At 47.4% G+C, this 15,585-nt stretch overlaps 1 protein-coding gene across 6 annotated transcripts in view; it reads right to left on the reverse strand.

The window, feature by feature from the left end:
* The window catches only part of LRATD2 (LRAT domain containing 2), a 19,032-nt gene continuing 3,447 nt past the window's right edge, over positions 1-15,585 (reverse strand). For 4 of the 6 annotated variants that reach the window (XM_081205106.1, XM_081205102.1, XM_081205103.1 and 1 more), the window contains exon 2: positions 1-12,493. In XM_081205106.1, the coding sequence (XP_081061232.1) occupies positions 11,610-12,488 (879 nt within the window). In that variant the 5' untranslated portion in view covers positions 12,489-12,493 and the 3' untranslated portion in view covers positions 1-11,609. The remainder of the gene's footprint in view (positions 12,494-15,585) is intronic. The other 2 variants (XM_081205105.1, XM_081205107.1) reach the window with 1 other exon arrangement.

Genomic DNA, 15,585 nt, shown 5'->3' on the forward strand with positions numbered 1-15,585 from the left:
TAAAAGATATTATAAATATTTTATTTCCTCTTAATAACTAGGCAATGCCCTTCATTTTGAAGGAAGTCATACAATCAGGAATCTTCACTTTTCCATGGAAATAACTGGCGTCTGAGCAAACAGCTTTTCAACATTCACCGACGAAAGACAGTAGTGATTCCCAAAACGTACGCCTGGGGCACACTTTGTGCTATGAGATGGGTGAAAGTGGGGTGTCTTGGGGGAAAAGGTCAGAAGTATCCCCATTGTCTGGAAAGAACTAATCCCAGTCTTGAGGCCTTGAAAGGGAGATGCCAGGGACAATATAAACTCTCCCCAAGGAAGAGAGTCCACATGGATGAATTAAGAAAACACACACCTTTTGCAAGAATGAAGTGGGCCTTCAGTTTTAAAAACAAAACGCTGTACCCCACGATTAGAAGTTCCGGAAACACAAACTTACAGAATTAACACAGTTCATGGAGAAAACAAGAACTATTGCTGTGGACAGTATCATGGCATGTCTTCGTTACATTAAAAAATATAAAGCAAATCTTGCGATGGTTAGAAATACCTAGGCTGAAGTCAGAGATCATCCCGATTTTCATTCACAAGGCTACATATTGTGGATTAAAAAATAAATCATCCTAAGCCATTCACTGATATCCAGATACTCCCTCCAGCTTTTGATTTAGGAAACTGGTGGATGGGAAACAAACCAATGAACAGTGGGGGAGAAACTGGGAAGGAAAGGACAGCTGGCTATATATAGTATATAGTCTAATCTGCTCTACCTGTGAATGTACTCGATTCTGTACAGTATTGCCTTTTATTAAAAGATCTTCATATTTTGCTTTCCCATTTGTTCCTATACTCTTGCTATCAGGAACTGTGAATGGATAATCATTGAAGAGCACAGGTGTTGAAGCAACTGACAAAACAACCCTCTACTGCCCTTGGGGAAACTCTAGCTGTAAATGTGCTAATATGGGGGGGGGGGGAGAGAGAGAGTTGGTAGCATATTCACTTTCCAGACAGAAGTTTCCAGGTCTGATTCATAGCATCTCCAGTTCAGGCTGGCAAGAAAACCCTGCCTGAAATCCCACAGATATGCTGCCAGTCAGTGTAGACAATACTAAGTCCTATGGACCAATGGTCTGGCTCAGTATAAAGCAGCTTCCAACATTCCTAGCATTTCACAGATGAACTGCAAAATTCATACCTCTCCTCTGATGAAACCCATTGCCTGTGTTGTAATTTGGAGAATTCAGGTGAAAACAGAATGCTTTATTAAAAAAAAACAAGGTTGTGATTTGCCAGTATGAAGCAGCATTTTATGTACTGTTTCCTTTAGTAACCTGATTTTTGTTTTTGTTTTAACATCCCTCCTAGATGTTCAAATGTTTATTTTAGTCCTCATGTCAGATGGGGAAAGGTAACCTGGCTGTAGGTTAAGAAATTTTACTTTTGCTTACAGACCGTGTCCCTGATTAGCCAGATTCCAGCCACTGTACCTAATCAGCAAGGCTGTGTACACACAATACATACAAAGCGAATTGTAGTTCACCCACCACAGAGCTACAATTCCCAGCACCCTTCACAAACTACAGTTCCCAGGATTCTTTGGGGGAAATGTGCTTTTAATGTGTGGTGTGTATGGCAAGTGAACAGTAATGTTAGGCTGCATCACCCTATCCTCTTGATGTGGTTTTATCACGAGACGGGGTTCATCTGAACTCCCTTCCAAATATTACAAGGAGGGCTGCTGTTCAAAAGTGTCTACTGGGCTGCAGTTCAGTGACAGAGCTTCTGCTCTGCATGCAGAAGGTGCCAGGTTCAGTTTCTGACATCTCCAGGTAGGAATGTCACATGTCTGAAGCCCTGAAAAGAAGCTGCCAATCTGTGGAGACAATACTGGGGCTGCCCTTGAGACTGATCCAGAAACTCCAGCGGGTGCAGAATGCCGCGGTGAGACTCCTTATGGGGTCCTTGCTGCAGGATCACATTCACCCAGTACTATACCAGCTGCACTGGCTCCTGGTGGAGTACAGGATCAGGTTCAAGGTGCTCGTTTTAACCTTTAAAGCCCTATACGGCCTAGGACCCTCATACCTACGGGACCGCCTCTCCTGGCATGTCCCACAGAGGACCTTACAGTCTTCAAACAAAAACATCTTGGAGGTCCCAGGCCACAGCGAAGTTAGGCTGGCCTCAACCAGAGCCAGGGCTTTTCGGCCGTGGCCCCGATCTGGTGGAACGCTCTGTCACAAGAGACTAGGGCCCTGCGGGACTTGACATCTTTCCGCAGGGCCTGCAAGACAGAGCTGTTCCACCAGGCCTTTGGCCAAGGCACAATCTGACCCCCTCCTTTGGTAATCCTCACAGAACTCTAGCCCAATGGTTGCCATTAATCTGATTTGAACTTATAATGAACTGATTTTAGAATGTTGTATCATTTAATGTTGTTAGCCGCTCTGAGCCTGGCTTCGGCTGGGGAGGGCAGGATATAAATAAAAAATTATTATTATTATTATTATTATTATTATTATTATTATTACTGAGCTAGATGGACTAATGGTCTGGCTCAGTAGGCAGCTTTTTATGTCATACAAAGCTTTTCATGTCATATGTCGTTCAAAGGCACAAGGCGACAGTCCCAGGGGTGAGGCGATGCCATCTTTTCTTATGCAACATGACCAAATCACTGAACCTTTATTCCAAGGAAAAAAAGAACTCCACCTACATATTCCCCTCCTGTCACACCAGATAAAAAAAGGCACAGAAGCCCTGAATGGGAAAAAAACACACCAAAGTGCGTGTGAGTGTTTGGGGTCCCATAATTAGGATTTTGATGGCCAGGTTGCCAGCATATTTAACATAACTAACAAAGTATTAGAACGTCTGGCCAGAATATTGATTTTACACGGAGCTAGTCTTAAATCAACAGATGATCATGGGGTAAAACTGTTCTTGGAGTTTAGCCCTTCAGGGTGCATGTAGCAAGGGTTAGTGTTCAAATGTCAATATTAAATAATTCTTTTTTAAAAATGTGACAGAGAAGAGTTCGAGTTGAGCCTTGTCCCTGCTGTGCTAGCTTTCTGCAAGCGGTGATTTCCTCTGCAGAAGGCATGCCACCCCCGATCTGCACCCAGACGTAGCACAGACCGCCATGTGATCTCTGGCTGGTTTAAAACAGCTCCCCGCAACCGGACAGCCTCCAGATGTTCTGAACTACAACTCCCATTCCTGATGTTGGGCTATCATGGCTGGGGCTGATGGGAATTGTAGCTCAGAATTACCCGGAGGGCACCAGGCTGGGGAAACCTAGCATGGAGCAGCCCTCGCTCCAGACTAGCCCCAGGGATGTCAGTGACTGTGTAAACAAGCTACCCCTATAGTTGCAAGTTCTGCCTTAAGGGCTTCTTGCAACACAAGCTACTTTCATTGAAAACACGGTGCTGTTGATTTTACTCAGCCAGCCAGGAATGGCGTACAGACCATCCCTTTTCAGTCACGGCAATGCACTCAAAACAAAACACACATGAGAGGTGGATGCAGCAGCAGCAGCAGCAGCAAGCTCCTCCCCTCAAACACTCATATGTATTAATTACACACATGCATTCCTGGAAAAAACAAAGCTCTCCATGGAAACAGTTGCATGTCTGCAGGGACCTTCTCAGACAGTACAATGAATGCAGCCACATCAGGGTGGAGCCTACTGTTGCAACACAGCCACCATCCCCGTTCCTCCACGAGGATGTCTGGAATAGAGGACCACTTGCTTTGGACAGAGAAGGTTCCAGCTTCAACCAGGTAGGGCTACAAAAGTCCCCAGCCCAAATCCCTGGAGAGCTTCTGCCAGTCAACGTAAACCTTCAGATGTTTGCTAGACTCCAGCTGCCATCATTGCTGACCACTGGTGGGGGCTGATGGAGTCCAGCAACACCCAGAGGGCACCAGGTTGGTTACCGCTGGTATAAGCAGTACTGAGTGAGATGACCCACTTGCCTGCATATTAAGGCAGTTTCTTGTGTTCAGTTTCCTATACCTGCATGGGCCTCTTTGCATATGCAAGGTAGGCTGAGCACTAAAACATCTTGCCCTATTCGTTTCTCTTGAAAAATAGGGGTAATATTGATCAGGCAAATATGCAGAGGAGAGACACCATGGATACGATCCTCTTAGGTGCCTGGTGAGCTGACTTTCCTATCATCCCATCTGCCCAGAAAAAATCAGGCTTTTCCTAGAGATGTGTCAGAAGGGCACAATCTTTGAATCAAATGGAAAGTGTGACTTGTTTCAAAAACAAGGGTTCTTTAAAGGCCTTTCTGCTTTCCAATGTCCTACGAATCACCACTTCCTGCAAGTCCAGACAGGCAAATGTGTTTTAAGCTACAGGCTAAAGGTTTCTTTTATAGTTTTTTTAAGAAGTGACCTTTTTAATAAGGCATTGGAAACCAAAGCCTAGTTGTGCCCAGGCTACATGCAAATGTATATCCTCAAAGCACTCGTGAGTCATCCCATTAGCGCTAGCCAAAGCCAAATGATTCAGGGAAGGCAGAGTGGGCTAAAGTGTCACCTTGACAAATAGGAAGTTAAGGCTCAAACATTCAAGCCACTTACTCCAGAGGAATCCCATAGGCATTGCTTGGGGGCGGGGACTCAAAGTTAAGCAGTGGAATTCAACACAGTGCTAAGGTCACATTCAGACCATACATTTGAAGTGCTATAAAGCCACTTTGAACAGTCGTGGCTGCCCCTCTCCAGAGAATTCAGGGAGTTGTAGTTTAAGGGGGCTGAGGGTTGTTAGGAGACCCTTATTCCCTTCATAATTCCCAAAGTGGTTTAATAATTCACTCTTCACAGGACTCTCCAGGAATTGTAGCTCTGGGAGATAAATAGAGGCCTCCTAACAACTCTCAAAGGGACGCGGGTGGCACTGTGGGTTAAACCACAGAGCCTAGGACTTGCCAATCAGAAGGTCAGCAGTTCGAATCCCCATGACGGGGTGAGCTCCCGTTGCTCGGTTCCTGCTCCAGCCAACCTAGCAGTTCGAAAGCACGTCAAAGTGCAGGTAGATAAATAGGTACCACTCCGGTGAGAAGGTAAACGGCGTTTCCGTGCGCTGCTCTGGTTCGCCAGAAGCGGCTTAGTCATGCTGGCCACATGACCCGGAAGCCAATAAAGCGAGATGAGCGCTGCAACCCAAGAGTTGGTCACGTCTGGACCTAATGGACAGGGGTCCCTTTACCTTTAACAGCTCTCAGCGCCCTTAACAAACTACAGCTCCCAGAATTTTTTGGAGGGGGGAAGAGACATGACAGTTTAAAGTGGTATCATAGCTCTTTAAAAGTTTGGTGTGAATGTGTCCCCCCTAATGTGTTATGCTACTGGGAGACTCCAGGAACACAATGGGGTTTCCTCCTCAAATCTACCCAAGAGGGTCAGGTGAAACCCAAAAGCAGAACATGGGGGGAAGAGAGGGGAGATGATTCCATCGCTCTGTTAGTGCTAAAATTAAGTCCTACTAAGCGTGGACACACTGAAATTAATGAAATTAGCCACGTCTACTAGCTTAAATGGATCTACTCTGAGTAGGACTAGCACTGAATGCCATGTAGTGAAACAGAAGGCATAGCTGTATCTTGGACACATATAATAGTCATCCCACCCCCACCCTTCACAGAAACTGAAGAACCATCATTGGTGATGGAACCTCCATGGTTCTTGGTGGGAAGCCACAGCAATTACACAAGTGTAAGTGCAGATATCCCCACACAGCTCTACTCGTTCCCAGTTTGGGGACAGACCGGTCAAACCAAGGAGTGGAAAGCGCAAGGCCAAAGAACACACACCAAAGCGCAGGTCTAGCAGGCTATTCTTCAGCATCACCAACTCAACGTGTGGACAGGCAGGGAAGCAATGGACATTTGACCCAATCCCAACCATGGCTGGGAGGACCTCCCATTCTCCCAGCACAGTGATGGCCAAACTTGGCCCTCCAGCTGTTGTTGGACTACAACTCCCATCATCCCTAGCTGTGGTCAGGGATGATGGGAACTGTAGTCCCAAAACAGCTGGAGGGCCAAGTTTGGCCATCACTGTCCCAGCACCTGCCGGTACCTCACCCAAGGGAGGTTTGCCTTGTGCTTTGAGCTCTAGGGACACCAGCAGCCTTCTTATTGAAGTGGAAACAGATCCTACAAGGAGAGAGGGGGAAGATAAGCATGTTTTCAATTAAGGGAGCAGATTATAGCCCCATCTGCAGTACAGCCCCCAGCATGGAGCTCCGAGGGCTGGTGTAGCATTCATAAACCTGCAGACAGCCCTGCTAGCTTGCAAACATCTGCCATCATTCCTGGTCATGTCATTCTGGTTGAGGATTTAGAAAACAAGGAGCTAAGGTGTGACATGGGGTTAGTTCAGGCCTGTATGATTCGTCAGTCACCAAATTCCTGCCCCTACCCTAGACATGTATTGTGGCCCGCCATGGGGCTTGACACGCCTAATTTTGCTGCAAAAAAGAAAGTTTATTGAGGACCTAATGGTTTGTGTTCAACTTGGCAGGTCTCAAGTCATGTGGATCTACTCTCATTAGTAAGCAAGGTTTTTCCCCGTCCCCCCCCCCTTATGTATATTACTCACAAGGTGCTAAATAGGAGAGTGACTTGTAGTGACCTCCTACACAGAATATTAAGGGGAGATGGTTACTACAGCTTCTTCCTATAATTTTCTGCTCTACGGGTGTTGTGGGGGCGTTTTTGCAGCCTTTCCTGATCTTTCCATCCGACCAACTCCATGCGCATTAAGCATTTGTCAAGATAAAAGCATGATCATTCCAACACGTCAGTTAACAAATGAGTTTTGTTTAAACCTGAGCAGCTGTCCAACAATGAATAAGTATTTGCTTTTACAAATAAAGCACATCATGGTTTTTTTTTTGGGGGGGGGATAAAAGCTGATGAGAAAAAGGTCCTCCCCCAAAACCATCTTCAGTGTTTCGGACACACAGGGGAAAATAATTTTCACAGTAAAGTTACAGTTTAGTACCTTGTAGATACATAGATTCACAATGTTTGACATCTATAGTTTCTTTTACAGTAGATTTATGACCTAGAAAATACTTTTAGATCACCAATGACAAAAATAATAACCGATTTGGAGGATATTCTTTTTTTTTTTTTGCGTGTGAAAATAATACAACAACTTTCAAGAAATGTAAATATTCTCGTTATAGGCTTTCTTTCAAAAAAAATACTTGCGTAAGAAAATATAATTTTACAACCACTCGTTACATAGTGGAATAAATCTCGTCCTACACAAAACTGAGGACCGGAATTATTAATAACTTTATAGAATCGACTCTGGAGCCAGGATACAGTTGAAGGATTTAACGGGAAGCCAAGGCTCCGTTGTGCCTTTAATAGTAGTTTAATGAAAGGAGAATTGCAGCAGGTACTGCTTCCTCACCTGTTATGGCACCAAAGTGCTGGAAGAAGGTGTCATCTGCCACAACCCTCCCTTCTGTAGACTTGGGACAGAGGCCTCATACCGAAGGGAGAGCTAAGTTTTCAGGGGGAAACTCAGATGTGTGACCACCAGAAAAGCTATGGAGGGGAAAGGGGAGGAGGAACATGTGAGTGCTTAACCCAGGGGTCAGAAAGGTTTACTGGCCATGGGCTGGATCACTCCCATGGAGATCATCTGTGGGCCGGACTGGTGCAGAGTGAAATCACGTCTGCACATGTCCACGGTGCCAGAAATTGCTTCTGCACATGCCCAAGTGATTTTCAGCATCTGGACATGCGCAGATGCAATTTCTGGTATCTGTGCATGCACAGATGTGATTTCCAGTGCTGCTCAGCGAGTCCCCGTGCTGCACTGGTTTAGCGCAGTGCATGGGGGACTCACCGAGCGAGCGGTTCGGTTAGCGATTGGCTCGTGGGCCGGTAAAACAGTCTTCAAGGGCCGCATCTGGCCCATGGGCCGCACACTGCCGACCCCTGTCTTAACCCTTCCTCCACCTGCTGCTTTTCTCCTACAATCCCTCCCCATTGTTTTCCTTCAGGCGACACTGCACAACACACGTCTATGGATCAAGGGGCAGGAAAACAGCGAAACAAGACATCGCTTCCCACCCACAGCTTCACCCGTTGAAACCACACCAGTCTCACACGCATCCCCTTGCCAAACAAGATGCAGGTTCCAGGATAAGCATTGGCTACTCCAGCATCAAGCCCAGTTCCGAGACATTGCCCTATTTTAGGGCATCCTTAAAACCTTTTATTCCACGGGGGAGAAGGAGGGAAGAAGCCACTGGTTTCTGGGGAGGCACAATGACAGGAAGTACTCAATTGGTGCTCATAAGTGGCTCATGTATATAGGAAGTTGGGTCCCCCATGATGCTCAGGTGCCATTTCCATCTCGCAGTGACAGAGACCAAGCCCACAGCTCACACCCACCAAAGGGACGACATCACTGGAAGCAGGATTTTTCCGGCGTAGGCAGGTGCACCGACAACAGCCTCAGAAGCATGCCAGGAGCCGCATCTTGCTCCTCAATGCCACCTTCAGATCTTGCGCATTGTGCACAGCTGTTTAGGGGGTCGCATGGTCTGGAGCACACGACTCGGAAGCTGGCCCGTGTTTTCAGACACCGGTGGCTTCCTCGAGAAATTATCGTGAACTTTCCGTCATCTCAAAACGAAAAGCTCAGAAACTGGTTGGTGAAATAATAGCATTGCTATCCCTCCACCCAAAAACAAACAGTGATGCAACAGCCCACAACCCAGCTAAGTCAAATCAAGTGTGGGTTTGCTTGGGGTGCAAGAATCAGACAAGCGCTGCAAGTTTCTGGGGAGTTCTACATTCAGCAGAATGAAGCAGCAACTTTGTTTTCCTGGACTGTACTATTTCAAAGTATTGGGGGGGCAATCACATATCTTGAGTGCCGCATTGGATAAGACTCTGTTTACGACACAGAGAAAATTGTGATATGAACATTTGTGGCATGCGTCTTCTATGCTAAGGGAAGGTTTGTGTTTGTTCTGGGAAGAGAAGCATCCAATCATGTGACCCCCCCCCCCACACCTGCAGCCTAAAGTGGTACAGCCCTGGAAAGCCTCTACCACTTTTTTCTGTTGAATGTACAACCTGCTGTCTTCTTTGAGGTGCACCACTAACTTCAGGTTTGAATACTTCAGAGCAAGCCACTTCGGGATTACTGTTGAAAACGGCTTTCAGGACGCCATATTACGTTGGTTTAAGACAAATGATCTGGCTTGTGGGTTTACCTAGTTGCCGCTGCAACAGAACAGTGTATCCCAAGAACAGACAGAAAGTGTTAGGGGAAGCTAAGAAAGCGTTTCCTATGTGCTACAGTTTCCTTAACTTCAGAGTCACGACAACCGAATCAAACTTGAAATTCCTTTGCCTTCCAAACTACTCGCAACCCAAAAGTTGCTTGCCCTGGAACAAACCTGCTAACTCTCGTGGGAATACCCCAAAGTATGTTTCATGAGTAGTACAGTCCACTCTCTCCAATTACATATGATCCAATCTTGCAATGGACAGCAGGGCAAGGGAATCTTTTTCTGCATCAAGTAGTGGAGAACTGCAAGCTGTAAGAGAGGGGGAGGGGGGAATATACTATATATTCTGCTTAATTCCATTGAAAACACTTTGCTTTCAAGTACAGTACTAATTCTTGCTACCTCAAGTCAATCCAGTGGCTCATTCAAGAAATAAGCTCTCTCTTCCTCGCCCCATTTGTGTGAAGGACCCTGTTGTGTTCTCTGAATGCTAGGAAGTGGGATGCAATTCTCAGGCAGAAAACAACCCATCAAGCATGGCTATTACATAAACCCCATTGAAGTGAAAAGAGCTTTCAAAAAACAGGGCCAATTCAATTGTTACCCTGCGCTAGCAAGCTACTACAAAGGAAGGCTTTGCATCTCTCTACTTTTGCAACTACGATCCCTTGACGAGTCAAATGGCTTTTAAAAATCAGATCTATCACCAAAAGGAGAACAATTGCTCCCTCTTTCTTCCCCCAACAATATCGTTGTGGCGCAGCGGCACATGGGGACGAACTTAAAAAGGCTTCCGGAGGAATCTACGTGCAGCAGGTGAAGCCAGAACAGAGCTTGAAAACCCACCATAACTTCAGGCAACAGATAAGCCTAGTCTACTGCCAAACCGCTACTCAGAAAGGGAGAGGGCTTTCTACGATCTGCAGATCTTACTGAGGTGCAAAGGGAAAGGGTGAAAAAAACCCAACCTTTCAGAAACAGTTTTCCTGGGATCCTGAAATCAATTTTGTAAGCAAACCAAATTACAATACAAACTGATCGAGACAACCAGTTTCTTCCAAATCACTAAGAACCTGATCTCCAAAAACAATTAAATCAGGGTATGTCTGCCCTCCAAGCCAACTGTCATGCAAACCCAGAAATTTTGGACCCAGAGACCTTAAAAAAAGGGGGGGTGAAGCTATCAGTTCCTAGTGTGCAATTAAATTGTGTAGAATTAATTCACATTTTGCAATAACATAGATGTGCCCAAACATTATGTGGCTATGAAGCCAATTCACATCCCAATGGTGCCACGTGGATTTAATCCTTCTCCAACTGCCACCAAAATAGTATGATTCCCCCCCCCCCCCAAAAAAAACCCCAACTGGCCTGTGAAATATATTGAAAGTGGGTCATATGGCTCAACAGAATTCAAGGGAAAGCTTTGCCAATCATTTCAGTAGCACCCGAAGGAAACCTGCCCTGCTACCAGGAAACAAAAGCCAACTTTCTGCCAACATATTTTAGGCTCCTTGGTTAAAAGTGAAAAGAAGTTGCAACTGTCCTCCTACACCAGGGATGTGGAACCAGTAGACCTCTAGATGTTGCAGGACTCCCAACACCCATTGTCCCCCAGCCAACATGGCCAATGGACAGGGATGATGGGAGCAGGAGTCTAATAACAAGGGCTCCTTCCAGAGATCCCACAAAGGGGACCCAGGAGCCTCCATCCCACAGCCTTCCAAAGGCTGGCTTCTCTTTATTAAGGAGCCAATGCAAATAGGCCAACAACCCCATTCTATGGCGTTAACAGTGATTTAGCCATTAGATCCTTGGAGGAATGGGGGCAGGGGAGTTTGAGGAGGCCAGGACTGAAATAGATTCCAGAAATGCCAATGCAAACTAGGAGGTAAAGGAGGGGGGAAACAGACAGCAGAGGGGAACTTTCCGGCTCCGCATTTTAATCATGTAGCCCAGAGCCACTGGACTTCACCCAAATTTAAAGCTGCAGGAGCTAAAAGCACAGACTTGGAGCCGGCTGGGGGAGAGAAAACCACGCCAGAACAGAGAGGAAGGAAGATCTCCCTGAGTTTTAACCCTTGACCAAAAAACAAAACAAAAAAGTAAAGTTGCTGGTTCTACCAAGCGCGGAAGGAGTTAAGTGCTAAAGCACAGACACTTAATCAGCTTTCTCCCCCCCCCCACACACACACTTCCCTTCACATGTGATTGGAGTGAAGCCACCCTGAAGCAGCCCAAAGGGGCTTATAACAGCTCAGTTTCTCCGCCTTCAGTTTTAATCCATCACCCAGGCTGGGCCCAGCGGTGCAAGCCCCGCTTACTCGTTGGCTGTCTGGGCCCTGGGATCCTTGCCGTCGGCATCTTCGGCCGGCTGCAGGTGGCTGGACAGTTCTTGGAGGACGGCCACCTTCCCGATCTGGTCGTTCCTCCTCTTCTCCATGATGAGGTCCTCCAGACTCTGGAATTCCAGCGTGTGGCTGCGCTTCTCCCCCAGCTGGATTTGCAAGCGATAGGGCTGCTTGCCTATCCGCAGCTCGCCGCCGATTTTGAACTCGCGCTTGCCGTAGCGGCACCAGGCGGCAAAGCACTCCGAGTTCCTCCAGCTGAGGTCCCGGTCCTTGCAGCCCACCTGGTCCAAGGCATTCCGCACCACCGTGGCCGGGCTCAGTGGCTTGTAGTGGTATAGCTGGTTAGCAATACGTCCCCGTCTGCCCTGGCTGGCGTCAGTCAAAAAACTGTTCACTACCTCCAACCGGTGCAGGTGCACGACTTGGAAATCCCCAACGTAGACCACCCAGTGAGGGTACTGGGCCTGGCAGACAAACTCCACCACATCCCCAGGCTTGCACCGGTTCAAAAGGTTTTCTGGGGTGTAGGTGGCCAGGTGGCCTCCTCCTTCCACCCCGTCGGACATCGGCACATCCCCAGAGAAGCTTTTCTGGTATATGCACTCATCGCGGTAATAGATGGAACATTCCACTTCGTGAAGCCGGGGGTCATACGGCTGAGACGTGGGGTGCTCTCCGCCGAGGTCAGGTGCCACGGAGTCATGCTGAGGCTCCACGTCATCGTCGTCGTTAGAAAATATGTAGGAGACCCCAATCCGGGGGCCCTCATCCCTGTCCATGCCCGTCGGGTCTGTGGTGGGAACCTCCTTGTAGTTTAAGTGCGTCAGCTTCTCCACTTGGTTCCCCATGCCTGCTGAAAGGAAAAACCAACAGAGGCATTAGTGCAGGCGAAATCCCCAAAAACTCATCCCTCACTTCACAGGTTGCAGAACTGCATGGCCATTTATCACAATATAGTGGTACAGTGGTGCCTCGCAAGACGAAATTAATCCATTCCGCGAGTCTCTTCGGCTAGCGGTTTTTTCGTCTTGCGAAGCAACCCTATTAGCGGCTTAGCGGATTAGCGCTATTAGTGGTTAAGCGGCTATTAAAGGCTTAGCGGCTATTAAAGGATTAGAGGATTAGCGGCTAAAAGGCTATTAGCGGCTTAGCGGCTTAGAAAAAGGGGGGGAGCGAAAAAAATCGGAACACTTGCAAGACGTTTTCGTCTTGCAAAGCAAGCCCATAGGGAAAATCGTCTTGCGAAGCAGCTCAAAAACGGAAAACCCTTTCGTCTAGCGGGTTTTCCGTCTTGGGAGGCATGGGGCCTCCTGCTGCTGCTGCGCCGCCAGAGCACGATTTCTGTTCTCATCCTGAAGCAAAGTTCTTAACCTGAAGCACTATTTTTGGGTTAGCGGAGTCTGTAACCTGAAGCGTATGTAACCTGAAGCGTATGTAACCTGAGGTACCACTGTATTGCAACTCTTAGGGGAAAAATGGGAGATCTTTTCCAACCCAATGTTTCTGGGCAACATTTCAGGGCCACATGCTAGCAACGGACAGGGCCAGAGGCAAAAGAGAGCAGGGCAATGGGTACGAATTTTACCCTTATCCAGTCGGTGAGTTTCTGCATTTGCTTCTCCATCCAGCCAAGAAAGAGTTGTTATTCAAGGAGACATTCCAGCTAGGCAAAACCACCCCATGAGGGCATGAAGCTGGGCTGGTGCTCTAGAAAGAGCCCTGAGGGCCAGGTTGAAAGATGGAGGGCCACATTCAGCCACCAAGCCTGAGCTCTCCCCCCCCCCCCGCCCAGTGTTACAACCACCCCAGTGTCTCTAGTTCAGGCATGGGGGAACCTGTTTCCCTCCAGTTGATGCTAGACAACAGTTTGTAGTGTCCCTGACCACTGGACATGTTGGCCGGGGCAGGTTTTAGTCCAGCAAAATCAGCTGGACTGCCTGAGCTTAACCACCCCAAATCTAGCAATCATACACATGTCCAAAAGTAAGAGACTCTTTTGTGTAACTTGACCTCCGACTTCCAGCCCTCCTTGATGAAAAGGAGCCCCTGGGAGCTGCAGCCTTGGGTGTCTAAATCTACCATCTGCTTCTGCCCTCCCTACACTGCTTAGTGACCACTCTCAGGTCCAAACTATACCGGACTGGAGCATTTAAACCCAGGGCACCTCTACCCTGACAAACAGCAGCTCTGTAGGGCCCAAAGCCAAGGATCTTTCACAGCTCTGCTACTTGAGATTTCTGAAGCAGAAATGCCAGCGCTTGCACCGGAGATCTTAGACATGCAAAGCATTTGCTCTAACACTTGTGTGTAGGTGGCTGAGCACCTCCCCTAACCCCTTGATCTGGAAATGTACCTGCAGAACAGGATAAAAGCTCCCCATACTGCACAGGCAAGTCTAAAGAAAATGGGGAGGGGAAAACAAAAGAGCAAACAACTGACAGAGGAAGAAATATTTTTGGTTATGCACAGAACAGAGTTGTTGAAGAAAGATATTTCAGGCTTGAACTAGGCAGGATGTTAAATACGGCTTTGTGCTGAAACGGCTGTTTTTATAAAAATGCAACAAGCATCAGTTGAGCGGGGTGGGGAGAGGCTGGGGGTGGATTCCCCTTCCCAGCAAACACCAAGGCTAGAAAAGGGATTTTGCTAAAGACCTCAGCAGGAGAGGAGAGGGTCTCATCCCCCCATCTGTTTGCTGCAATCCCCATAATTATCACACACACACATACCTCTCAGCTGATGCTCGGCATTTCAATGCCTCATCTAGGCTCCCTAAGACCACATTAAGAAGACGTGGTGCAAAGGAACACAATGAGCAGCCAAGAGGGGTTGCTACAGAAAACATGGGGTGTGTAGGATGAGATGCACATCGGTTTGGAAACTATAGGTGTGTGTGTGTGTGTGTGTGTGTCTCCAATCAGCAGTTTGAACCAGTTCCAACTGTAGCAGGAAACAGACTTAAGGAAGTATCACATGGTGCAAAGGATGCTGGGAAAGGGAGCTCAGGTAACAAGAAGTTTCCCCACCTGTTAGAAGAGGAGGGAGTTGCAATGCAACAGAGAGAAGAGGAGTTTGGATTTGATATCCCGCTTTATCACTACCCAAAGGAGCCTCAAAGCGGCTGACATTCTCCTTTCCCTTCCTCCCCCACAACAAACACTCTGTGAGGTGAGTGGGGCTGAGAGGCTTCAGAGAAGTGTTACTGGCCCAAGGTCACCCAGCAGCTGCATGTGGAGGAACGGGGAAGCGAACCCGGTTCACCAGATTACGAGTCTACCATTCTTAACCACTACACCATACTGAGAGACATGGGATGAATCTGCAACAGGAACAGGAAGGACTAGACGTCACAGAACAGGTGAGAGCCTGAAAGGGTACCACTTTGCCACCTGCCTAGGGTTGCTGCCTTGGCTGAAGAGCACACAAAGCAAGCACTTAACACAATGCAGAAGGAGGCCAAATTAAACCCGGCTGCTTTGACAAGGGATGGCTCCCATATATCAGCTATGTAAACAGAAGTGATGCTGATGTCAGACCGCCAGCTGCTTGCTTATAGAGAAGCTATGGGCAGCTGAAGTTTTGGCATTGTACCCTATGATTCAGTTATTTGACAGTGTCCCCGCTCAGATTTCCCTCCTTATATGCGACTGATGCACACATGCAACACTCTGCAGGTTTCGTTGGAGTTGATTAATGTCATTTTTTGGTATCAAATGTGGTAAAAGAAAAGACAAGGCAACCGCTGCCATGATTATCCTCCCTTCCACCTACCCCCGCCCACCAAATCATTTGCTACTCTTTGGGAAGGATGAACTTTGAGAGGATACTTGTCTCAATTTCATTGTTGCTAAATGAGATCATATCAGCATGCCATGTTACTTTATAGCAGTGTTGCCAAAACCTGGGTCCCTAACAATTTTTGAACAACTCCCACCATTCCTAACT

The sequence above is a fragment of the Podarcis bocagei genome (assembly GCF_964188305.1).
Source record: "Podarcis bocagei genome assembly, chromosome: 8".
NCBI classification, from domain to species: domain Eukaryota; kingdom Metazoa; phylum Chordata; class Lepidosauria; order Squamata; family Lacertidae; genus Podarcis; species Podarcis bocagei.